General features: G+C 35.8%; 1 protein-coding gene across 1 annotated transcript in view; it reads right to left on the bottom strand.

Moving 5' to 3' along the window:
• Positions 1–2,359: 2,359 nt before the first annotated feature.
• Positions 2,360–13,184, bottom strand: part of EIF3E (eukaryotic translation initiation factor 3 subunit E) — a 47,967-nt gene continuing 37,142 nt past the window's right edge. Inside the window, exons 11-13 of the mRNA XM_061439137.1 lie at positions 3,978–4,080; positions 3,558–3,692; positions 2,360–2,537 (exon numbers count right to left, since the gene is read on the bottom strand). Of these exons, the coding sequence (XP_061295121.1) occupies positions 2,499–2,537; positions 3,558–3,692; positions 3,978–4,080 (277 nt within the window). The 3' untranslated portion in view covers positions 2,360–2,498. The remainder of the gene's footprint in view (positions 2,538–3,557; positions 3,693–3,977; positions 4,081–13,184) is intronic.

Genomic DNA, 13,184 nt, shown 5'->3' with positions numbered 1-13,184 from the left:
TGGATGGCATCATTGACTCGATGGACATGGGTTTGGGTGGACTCCAGGAGTTGGTGATGGACAGGGAGGCCTGGCATGCTGGAGTTCATAGGGTTGCAAAGCCTCGGACAAGACTGAGCGACTAAATTGAATTGAATTGAACTTTATATAGTGTATAATCTTGAAAGAACATTTAAATATAAAAAAAACAGATAGTCATTAAAGTTTTATGTTCCAATAGGTCCTTTTGGGAATCAAATAGTATCAAATGATTATATTGGTTAAAAAATACACCCTCTGCTCTCATTTCAAGATAATGAGATGGTTTTGTGAATCAAGATCCTCGTTTACAACGTACTTAACATATATCCTCTAACCCTATGTAAACTTAGTCTGGAAGGATTTATAAAGCAATAATGACGTAAGGAGAGATAGTGTGTGATGTAACTGAAAAAGCCTGTTTTCAATTCCATGCTTTAACATTTACTAGGTATGACCCTGAGTAAATCATCTGTGTATGTTTCCTCATCAACAATATATAAATATTAACATCAAATCTTCCAGGCATGAGTGAGGCAGTCAAATGTTTGAATCCTTTTTTTCTTCCCTTTGGGTTATTTAGATAAATAAGTGTTAAAAATGCCTGACAAATTCTCTTCCTCCCTACAGTTTTTATGGGTCCACTATGACAAATGAAGTAACTGTCAGACTTGCTTTTAATTGCTAGTGATATAATCACCTAGAAATCTTTGCTATTAACACCTTGGTTGAACAATTGACTTAAAAAGTGAGTGTTAATGATGTTTTCAGAACATTTTGCCCTCGGGTCACTGGTGCAGATGGAAACAAAGGCATCTTAACAGCCTTCCCATTTCAATGTAGCCTGACTAACACATGCAATTTTATATAACTATTGCTCCATTTATTATAGATCAGTACTTCTGATCCAAGGAATTAGCTCCCACATGAGGTAATGAGGGTGTACTTCTATCTGGTTACTGATATGCCACCTTTTGGTACTTTCTCTATGAACCTCGATCATTTTCTATAAGCGGTCCTCTAAACTTGGCATTCTCACAACACTGGTTATAGATGAGTCAAAAATTAGCATTTGGCTTACCCTCTTTGGGAATCCTCCCCTTTAGTTTCAGCACTTTTGCATTACAGTTTAGAAGAACCAATACCACAAACCAGAGACCGGAACACAACACAAGCACCAGATTTGACCTGTATTCTCCAAACTTAACTGTATGTTAATGGCGGCCTGATCAGGTGTCAAATAAAAGAAAAATATGCATGTATCTTTTATCTTTGTACCATTTGTTGAGAGCAGTTAACAGGTATTTCTGTCATGTGACTGGGTTTTAGTTCAAAAAAGTGGAAAATCAAACCACTTCTAGGTAAAGGAGACTAAGGGGACTGTATATACTTCTTGAATATTTAACTCTGTTTAATATTCTGTGTGTTTAACTCTGTGTGTGTGTATGTGCACATACACACATCATATTCAATGAGGTATTTATAAAATTCAGCTTACACTCCTATTTAAGTCTCTGTAGAAGCCTAGTGAGTGACTAGGGAGCCACTTTAACTAAGGCATTAAGAAGTGGTAGCCTTATTTGTTAATAGCCCCAACTGGAGACAATCAAACTATTCTAAAAGAGGTACAGGTCAAACAATGTGGTACATTAATATCATGGAATACAACTTAGAAATAAAAAGAAACAAACCACAGACATACATAACTTGAACAGATCTCAAGGGGATTATGAGTAGAAAAAGCTAACCTCAAAAAAAGTCATATACTGTTGCTGTAACATTCTCATAATGACAAGATTATATCTCCACTGTGGCTCAGATTGTAAAGAATCTGCCTTTAATGTGGGAGACCCGGGTTCCAACCCTAGGTCAGGAAAATCTTTCCTGGAGAATTCCATGGACAGAGGAGCCTGGGAGGCTACAGTCCATGGGGTCACAAAGAGTCAGACACGACTGAGTGACTAACACTTTCATATAACAAAATTACAGATAGAGAGAACAGATTAGTGGCTGTCCGGTGTTAGAGCTGTTGGAGTAGGCATGACTCCAAAGGGGTAGCACGAGGAGACCTTCCCGATGATAATGAAATCTCTAATTCTTGACTGCAGAGATGGTAACACCAAAAGTGATAAAATGGCAGAGTTATTCATACCACTGTACCAATGTCAATACCCCAGTTTTGATATTGGGATTATAGTAACACAAGGAAAAAATTGGGAAAAACTATATTTAGGTTGCATAAGGCCTCTCTCCGCTATTTTTGCAACTTACTGGAAAACTATTGATATAATTATTCCAAAACGAAAAGTTAAAAAAAAAATCACACACATACACAAAGAAATAAAATGAAACGGTCAATTTTATTCAAATTCTCCAAAATTTATACTAAATACGTTGTTTCTAAAAGGTTTCACCTTCATATAATGGCTTTATTATTTCGCCTTTCTTTTAAAGGTTTTTCAATTTTTCTGTACAGTTCTTCAGTAGAAGCCAGAGTCCTGAGCTGCCCAGTTAGGAGCCTAAAATACACAAAGAGAAATCAACAGGGTGAAAAGAAATAATTTCTGAAAATCCAACTTCAAAAAAAAGTGACACTAGCATTTTTTTAGCCACACTTCTGCCAATCTATTCTCTACAACAACTTCTGCAATTACTAAATGTGAGGTGTTTCAGAACAACACAACAAAATATCATCTGATACAGTTTTTGACCAATTATAAAGTATAACAATGACAATATTATACCCAAAACAATACAACTTAACCCTTAAGCATACAGAAATAACAACTACACGATAGTTATTTTTCAGGCTCAGTTAATTCTACACTTGGATGGAATAGGCAAGGACAATAATGTTTAAAACTGAAGGACTATGCTAAGGACACAAATCTGTTAACTAAAACTTCAATCAGATGAGATCCTTGAATGTAGCTCGACTATTTTCTAAAAACTTTCTACCCTCCAGCTATAAGTAATCATAATGCCTGAAAAGTACTAGGGGTAGTTTGGAATCCCAAAATTTCAAGGCTATACAAATTCCTTTAATATCTAACAGGCAGGATTTCTACCCAAAGTGGAAATCTATTTTTCTGACACTTAAATATGAATATCAGATAAAATAAAATTTTGTAAAATCAACACTAACATAATAAGATCAACAATTTTGCAGAAGTAGTTCTTTAAAGGAACACAAATTTCAAGCACTTGAAAGAGAGATAACACATGTAACTTATCACTGCCAGTATCAAAATGATGTGTTGAAAACACTAAGGAAATGACATAATGAAGGCACACAGGAAGGGTAAGAGAAAAAAACACCCAATTGTAATAAAACTAGGAACACATAATTTAATTTGTTTCCTAACTAACGCATAAAACATATAAGAAAAATCTTTTCAGTTTAAGTGATTCTTAAATAAAATTACCCCCAAATACAAAATCAGACACAACCAAAATTAATTTGTTCTCAAATGATGCCCATGTAACAATTATATTATTTACTGCCAAATTTGAGACAACAGAAGATGTGTGGTTCTTACCTCTGACCTACTATTCTGATTAAGTTTCTTCTCAATATTCATGGCCAACATCTGGCTTCTAAATGAAAGGCTTTTGGTCTTTTCAATCACTTGCTGATAGGGTGAGACTGCATTGTTACCCATAACCACATGACCCTAAAATGAGACAGAAAAATTGGTCCTATAACGTTAACAACCGAGTTTCTTAAGTCATAAGTATAACATCACAACCTACATGTATGTTGCAAATATTTTTATGCACAGTACAGATGACAATATTCATCCAACAACAACAAAAAAAACAAGAGAATGCTACTGCCTTCAAAAAAACTATTATATATTAAAACAAAAATTCTAGAATGAATGTCCTAACAAAAACTCCCCCAAAAGTATAAAATAATCAGCAACTGACATCTAGTACATAGCACAGACAACACTCACTAATTTAGAATCAATCTTGGCATCCAGCCTTGCATTTCTAATCAAATTTACAATCCACCTTTCAGCTTCTTCTGGAGTCATGTTCAGTTTATCTGCCAACATGCTAATGAAAAAGAAAAAAGAAAGAAAATGACATTAACTGAGTTAAAAACTTAGCTTTATATACACAGTCTCTGACCTATACTCTATATGGAAACTTTTAAGTACTTATGGGTCATCTTCTCTTAAATATTGTGACTCTTAAAATTGCATTGTTCATGTTTGTGCTATTTTCTTGAGCTGTTCACAATCTAGCTCATTTCACCTAACAGATTTAAGGTTCTTGAAGGGGAGGGCCCCATATTCTGTATTTATACAAATCCTTCTAGCTTCCATAAAAGTATCTTACTTAGTAGTACTCCACTACTAATGATCTAAGGGAGAAAAATGTTGTACGATGTGTAATGATTATAGACATTAAACCCATTACAAGGAGCATTAGTAATTAAAAATAATAAAATGCAGCACATAACTAAAATTCAGGGCTGCTGAATTTCATTTTCTTCTGCACTAAGGACAGTCCCTTGAACTGTACACTATAGATACCTAAATGGCCACTGAGTTTAAGGAAAAAGAGACATACATACATACAGAGAAAACACAAACAGAGGAGAGAGGGAAGGAGAAAGATGACAGACACCAAGACCCTGATTTAAAGTCTTTGATGTCATCAACCAATTTGCATTTTCTAATTAATGATCAGAGGCCTCTTGAAAAAGAGGCCACTGCAGGCCTTAATTTTTCAGGATTAACACAAACACAAGCCTTCGTAGCAGGTAAGTCAGTCAGTCAAACGATGAAAGAGTATCTACGTATGCATGTATAATATTTAAAAGGATGGTATACATATATGCGTATACAGGTGAAGTGAACTGAAGTTGCTCAGTCGTGCCTGACTCTTTGTGACCCCGTGGACTGTAACCTACCAGGCTCCTCCCTCCATGGGATTCTCCAGGCAAGAGTACTGGAGTGGGTTGCCATTTCCTTCTCCAGGGGATCTTCCCGACCCAGGGATCGAACCCGACCCGGGTCTCCGGCATTCCACACACCTTAACCTCTGAGCCACCAGGGAAGCCCCAAATATAGGTGTTTATACTCAAATATTAACTCTCCTCTTTCACTTGTTTTCAATGAAGATATTATACACTTGCCAGGTCTTCTAATATTATCACTACTTTGATGAAAAAAACTAGAATATCAAAATTCCTAATCTAATAGCACTCCCAATTTTAAAGTATAAATTTTTAATACACTGGAAATCATATAGCTATGTAATTGCAGAAGTCTTAATCCAAAAGTAATCAATCAAGTTAACAAAAATACCTTAATGGGAATAATATAATCTGAGCTATCTCTATTTCATGTTTACTGACAAAGAGAAGAATTTTGTTTCAAATGTAAAAAGTTAGGCTATCATTAAAGTTACTGCTAAATCAATGAAGGCAATCATTTAAAATTTATCCCTAAAATAAGCTTGAAGTTAAAAAACATCATGACGATGAGTATGAGCCAACTCGACCATAAAACTCCTTGGATTTACATGTCAAATTCTGTTCTCTTTTTATGATCAGTTTTGCCTTAAGTACACATTCTCAGCAAACAAAGAACAATTAGTCCATGACTACTACTTCAATTTCACGATCAGGTTTCATTTTATTCTCTTTATCATTGTTCTCTAAGCAAACCCTATTTATGTTACTAAAAATAGGGAAGTATGTCATTTTACTGAAACAACAAGGCATTTTTTTGACTAGGAAAAATTCCTGCAGCTGGTGTTTCCTATGGCTTCTCAATAAACTCCGTGTTTTTCCTACTGGTACTTGACTTATTTTCCTACTGGTACTTGACTTATTTTAGAAATGTGTACATTTCATTTTCTTCTGCACTGCTAAAGTAAGCAATTGCCTAATACTTTTAGCTGAAGCTGCTACTCTAAAGGTAAAGAACATATTTTCCAAAACATTATTTTATCAACTCCTGTAACAACTTCTCTTTTGTATGTCTCCTCCATTCCCCCAAAATACAACTCTTTAAAGTGAAGCCAAGACCATTTTACTCTGAAAAGCACAAATGAAACAATCTGTACTAAATATATTAAAACTCCAATCTTCAAGATCTCCATATACTGTTTTTAAAAAACAGATATGTTATTCCTAGTAGCTACTAACTGGATATAGTCAGTTTTTAAAAGATTTTTAAAACTATAAATAAAAGCTCTTTATGGAGGCTGTTTACATAATTAAAATTATAATGAAACATTCAGGGTTACTTTACTGGATATTATAAAGTGACTAAGAACTCAAGCAGAGTAACCAAGGCCTTATAGTTGCATAATGTCTGCTGTGCTTAAGTCACTCAGTTATGTCTGATTCTTTTCGACTCCATGGACTATAGCCCGCAGGAATGGGTAGCCATTCCCTTCTCAAGGAGATCTTCCTGATCCAGGGACCAAACCCAGGTCTCCTGCATTGCAGGCAGATTCTTTACCATCTGAGCCATTGAGAAGTCCTACCAATTATCTCTTTAACCACTGACTCTAATCGAAGTTCCCTAACAAACTACTTTCATCTTGAAAGACTCTCCTCTCCACCAACCAGACTAAACCTCACTGTTCATTAACTATGACATGTTTTAAACCACTTCAGGGTCTTTGCAAATGTTGTGCCTTTTGTTTCAAAGGCTAATACCCCTTTTTCTTCACTTAGCGATGTGTTATATAGGTATCAGAGAAAACAGTACCCTCATTGGCCTTCCAAGACACTTCTCCCAACCATTATGTATCTGTTTGATGTTTTCACCATTCTCTGTTTTTTGCAGAGCATTCATAGTCTCTGGTAACTCATATGGTGAAGAACCCATGTGCAATGTAGGAGACCTGGGTTTGATCCCTGGATGGGGAAGATCCCTTGGAGAAGGGAATGGCTACATACTTCAGTATTCTTGCCTGGAGAATCCCATGGTCAGAGGAGCCTGGCAGGCTACAGTCCATGGGGTCGCAAAGAGTTGTACACAACTGAGCAGCTAACACTTTCACTTTCATAGAGCTGTAAACTGAGTATCTTGTTTAATGATAGACTGTCCATGTAACGCAAGAGCATGCACCACAGCTTCCCCGTTCATGTCTATATATCCAGCAATTAGCACAATGCCCAGTAGAGAGGAGGCAATTAATAAAAACTTACTTACCGTCTGATTCCTACCCTAGTTACTACCCCAGTGCTGGCTTTGTGACTGTTTCATAATATTCTAACTAATCTGCCTCTTGAGTCTCACCTTATAGTTGCCAGCTTAGTCCTAAAGCCCAACTACCAGCTTATTCCTAAATTCCTTTCAAAAATATGAGCCCTTCTACCAAAACAATAAAATTCAAACTTCCAAGTTTCATTGTTCTCTACAATTTAGCTACAATTGAACTTTTCAGCCTTCTTCCTCATGAATACCACAGCCCATCCAAACCAAACCAATTCTTTTCCTTTCCTGTCACTTATTCAACAAAATATGAGTTGTGTTAGATGCTTGTGACAACATACAGTCTGTCTTCCACTTTTATAAAAGTTTAAAGCTAGAGTTGGGGAGTAGGGGACAAGCACCTAATCCTCCAAATATATAAACTATTTTAAGTGTAAGAAGGAAAAAGAGGAAGAAGCTATGTGAGTGTAAAAGGGTTTAACTAGTTCTAGTTTGGAGGTTTGGGGATAATTTATGTATGGAAATGTTTAATGTCAAGTTATAAAACAAAAGAAAGACAATTTTATTCTGTATAACTCTACTTAGAATTTTCTATTCTTCTTCTTTCTTTACATACATATTCTAAGTCTTACTCCATCATGGCTGGAGCAATCTGACAACATGTATCAAGACCCACAAACGTGTGCCTGCTCTGACTCATAACACCATTTTGAGGATTTACTGTTTTTGCAATGTGCTTGCTGAACCTCTACTTATTAAATCAAGTCAAAGAAAAATCTGAAATAAGGTCTGAGAAGTATTAGTAAATTATTGATACCTTCTCAGATTATCTAGGCTACCAAACACTTTAAGAATAAGAGAATGTGGCAATAATCCATTTTAAGTAATAGGAAAATATACACAGTAAAAGAAATTAAATAACAGAGGGAAGTTCTCTAAGTCCACAATTCTCTTACATTTTGCTGATTTTATGGAAAAAAAAAAAAGATTTAAAAATAAAAAAAAGTATCTTATTAAAGCTTGAAGAAACAAAAACTTGCCTTTAGCTATCCTACCCCATGCTTATTTTGTGTTATTTAAAAGAATTCAGTTTATCAATTAAAAGACAAAATATATCAAAAGGCAGAATTTCTGGGAAAAAAAATCCTAATTCAATCTAAGTTTCAAACTAAAAAATAACTTCCAGATTATTCAGATAACATTAAAATCTCAACCTTGTCTGCAGGCAGCTTAAAGAAGACATTTTAGGTTTAAAACCTTATATTTAAGACATGACACGATTTAAAACGCTGAGAAGGGAAGACAGGTGAAACATTTCCTAACGTAAACCATACTGTTTTCTTAGGTCAGTCTCCCAAGGCAATAAATATTAAAGTAAACAAATGGAATGTAATCAAACACAAGCTTTTGCATAGTAAAAAAAAACTAAACAAAAAGCCAATCTATTGACTATGAAAAATACTTGCATATGATGTGACTGACAAAGACTTAATTTCCAAAATATACAAACAGCTCATATAACTAAATAAGAACAACAAAAAACCTAATCCAAAAAATGGGCAGAAAACCTAAACAGACATTTCTCCAAACACATACAGATAGCAAATAATTGCTAATTATTAGAGAAATGCAAGTCAAAATTACAATGACCACCAGTCAGAATGGCCACCATTAAAAGTCTACAAACAAATAATGGAGATGGTGTGGAGAAAAGGAACCCTCCTACACTGTTGATGGGAATGTAAATTGGTGTGACCACTGTAGAAAACAGTATAGAAGTTGCTCAAAAAACTAGAGTTGCCATATGACCCAGCAATCCCACTCCTGGAGATACAGCCAGACAAAACCATAATTCAAAGAGACGCACGCACCCCTATGTTCACAGCAGCACTATTCACAACAGCCAAGACATGGAAACAACCTAAATGTCCAATGACAGATGAATAGATAAAGATGTGGTACATATACACAAGAGAATACTGCTCAGGCATAAAGAAGATTGTGAAATAATGCCATCTGCTGCAACATGGATGGACCTAGAGATATACTAAGTGAATTAAGTCAGAGAGAGAAACATAAATACCGTATGATTTAACTTACACATGGAATCTAAAGTATGACACAAACGAACTTCTCTATGAAACAGACTCAAAGTCACAGAGAACAGACTTGTGGCTGCCAAAAAGGAGGAGGGCTGGGGGAGGGATGGATTGGGAATATGGGATTAGCAGATGCTAACTATTAACTAGAGACTGGATAACCAACAAGGTCCTATGAAAAAAACAGCACAGGGAACTATATTCAATATCCCATAATAACCCATAAAGGAAAGGAATATGAAAAGGAATATATATATATATTTGTTGAATTTGTTATAATTTTATATATATATAAATGAATCACTTTGCTGTACAGAAATTAACACATTATAAATCAACTATACTTCAATAAAATAATACTGGAGTGGGTTGCCATTCCCTTCTCCAGGGGATCTTACCCACCCAGGAATTGAACCCAGGTCTCCTGCATTGGAGATGGATTCTTTACCAACTGAGCTATCAGGGAAGCCCATATATAAATTAATCACTTTGCTGTACAGCAGAAATTAACACATTATAAAACTTCAATAAAATAAAGATACATTAAATATTTTGTGTAAATCCCTTATTCACACCTTTTAGTTGAAAAGCTCTCCTGCTCAAGTGACTGAACTTTTTTTTTTTTAAATGTGGATCATTTTTTAAAGTTTTGAATTTGTTACAATATTGCTTCCTTTTTTATGTTTTGGTTTTTTGGCCCCAAGGGATATGGGATTTTAGCTCCCCAACTAGGGATCAAACTTGTACTCCCTGCACTGAAAGGTGAAGTTTTAACCACTGGACTGCCAGGGAAGTCCTTGAATATGTTAAGTAAGTAACACATAAAACCGCAAGTGCATGCTTAATCATTCAGTCATGTCTGACTCTTTGCAAACACATGGACTGCAGCCCACCAGGCTCCTCTGTCCATGGAATTTTCCAGGCAAGAATACTGGAGTGGGTTGCTATGCCCTCCTCCAGAAGACCTTCCCAACAAAGGGATCGAACCCAGGTCTCCCACACTGCAGGCAGATTCTTTACCATCTAAGCCACCCAGGGAAGCCCAAAACCCCAAACATCCTTTCCCAAATCTTGAGAAAAAAGAACAAAGCTGGAGGCTTCACATTCCTTGATTTCAAACTACATCACAAAGCTATAGTAATCAAAACGTATGCTACTGGCATAAAAATAGACACACAGATTAATGGAACAGAATAGAGAGCTCAAACTGAAGCATATATGGTAAATTAATTTATGACAAAGGAGGCAAGAATATACAATGGAAAAAGAACAGTCACTTTCCAACAAATGGTGCTGGGAAAACTGGACAATTACATGCAAACAAATGAAACTGGACCAGTCCTCACCCCATATACAAAAATTAACTCAAAATGAATTAAAGACTTGAACTTTAAAACCTGGAAATATAAAACTCCTTTAAAAAAGTTCTTGACATACGTCATTGTGAGGATTTTTTACATCTGATACCAAAATAAATTCAAACACAAAGGTAACAAAAGCAAAAATAAACATCAAACTAAAAAGCCCCTGCACAGTAAAGGAAACTATCAACAAGATGAAAAGTAGCCTACCAAGCGGGAGAAAGTATTGCAAACCACATATATAAGGGGTTAATTTCCAAAATACAGAAAGAACACATATCAACTCAGTATCCAAAAAAAAAAAAAAAAACCACCACCAAACAATTTGATTTAAAAATGGGCAGAGGACCTGAATAAATGTTTTCCCAAGGAAGACATACATAGGGCTAAGAGGTACATGAAAACATGCTCGACATCACTAATCATCAGAGAAACATACACCAATCAAAACAATGATATCATCTCATACCTGTTAGAATGGTTATCATTAAAAAGGTAAGAAATAAGTATTAGCAAGAATGTGGAGAAAGGGAAACTCTTGACGCATTGCTGGTAGTTAAGTAAATTGGTACAATCACTGTGGAAGACACTAAATGGATTCTTCAAACAATTAAAATAGAACCCAGCTAAAAATAGAACCCAGTATGACCCAGCTATTCCACTTAAATTTATCTGAAGGAAATGAAAATTCTAACTTGAAAAGATATAGGTAAACCCATGTTTACTGCAGCATTACTTATAATACCAAGCAACCTAAACAGCCATCAGTGGATGAATGAATAAAGAAAATGTGATTACACACACACAGAGTTATTTAACCATTAAAAAAATGAAACTGTACTACCTGCATGTTGAGGGCAGTCTGCCAAGTGAATTAAGCCAGACCAAAAAAAAAAAAAAATACCACATGATCTCACTTACATGTGGACTCTAAAACAAAACAAAAAATGCTCACGGATACAAAGAAGAGATGGGATGGGTGGGACTGGATGAAGGGTCAAAAGGTACAAACTTCCAGTTATAGAATAAATAAGCCATGGAATATAATGTATAGCATGGGGACTACAATTAAGAGTAAATCTCATCACAAGAGAATAAACTGCAAATATGTGTGGCAATGAACATCAAGTACACCTATTAAGGTGATCACTTCACAATATACACAAATATCAAATCATTATGTTGTACACTTAAAACTAATGTTCTGCTATATGTTAATTACATCTCAATTTGGCAACTCACTCCAGTGTTCTTGCCTGGAGAATCCCAGGGACGGGGGAGCCTGGTGGGCTGCCGTCTATGGGGTCGCAGAGAGTCAGACATGACTGAAGTGACTTGGCAGCAGTAGCAGAACAAAAAGTATCATTAATATCCTTAGTAAAATTAAAAACTGTGGAACTGCATTCATAAAATAAGAACAGAATGCTATAAAAAATATTCAGAAAAGAGTGACAGAGGTCTTTCTTTCAGAAACTGAAAAATAACATCAGAGACTATTTTTAATCCACAGAAGACTTCTCTGGGAGAAAATCTCCCAGAGTGTAGAAAACAAAGATACTATGATGGAAAATAGAGAAATGAAATGAAAATTGGAAGTCTGATCCAGGAGGTCTAATACCTGAATAACAGAAGTTCCAGAAAGAATAAACAGTGAACATAAAGAAGAAACTGTTAAAGAAATAATTGTAATTCAAGAAAAATTCCCAGACCTGGAGGCCATGAACTTTTAAATTTAAAGAGTCCAATATGAAGAACTGATCTCCTTAAAAGGAAATAAAACCAGTCAATCCTAAAGGAAGTCAACCCGAATATTCACTGGAAGGACTGATGCTGAAGCTCCAACACTTTGTCCACCTGATGCCAAGATCCAACTCATTAGAAAAGACCCTGATGTTGGGAAAGACTGAAGGCAAAAAGGTGAAGAGGGTGGCAGAGGATAAGATGGTTAGAAAGCATCACTGACTCAATGGACATGAACTTGAGCAAACTCCAGGAGATAGTGGAAGAGAGGAAGTCTGGCATGCTGCAGTCCACAGGGTTGCAAAGAGTCGGACACAACTTAAGTGACTGACAGCAACAATAAATATGAAAAATTAAAACAGACCTATACAAAGGCATATCACTGTAAAATTTCAGACAACGGGCACCAAAAAAGCCTCCCTCCTTCCCACTGCTAGAGAGGAAAACAAAACACCTGTATAAAAGACGTTGCTGCTGCTAAGTCCCTTTAGTCGTGTCCGACTCCGTGCAACCCCATAGACGGCAGCCCACCAGGCTCCTCCATCCATGGGATTTTCCAGCAAAGAGTACTGGAGTAGGTTGCCATTGCCTTCTCTGGTATAAAAGATGAGGAATTCAAAAAAAAAAAAAAAGTCTTCTGACTTCTACAACAAAATTGTGGAGTAGTTTTCAAATGAGAGTACCATGCCTAGCAATACCATTACTCAAGTATGAAAGTAAAATACAGAATTTTGTATGTGAAAAAAATTTACCTTCAAAGTACCCTACCTTATAAAGCC

This window comes from Bos javanicus, chromosome 14 (genome assembly GCF_032452875.1).
Source record: "Bos javanicus breed banteng chromosome 14, ARS-OSU_banteng_1.0, whole genome shotgun sequence".
Lineage (NCBI taxonomy): Eukaryota > Metazoa > Chordata > Mammalia > Artiodactyla > Bovidae > Bos > Bos javanicus.
This window is presented reverse-complemented; position numbering and strand designations above follow the sequence as displayed.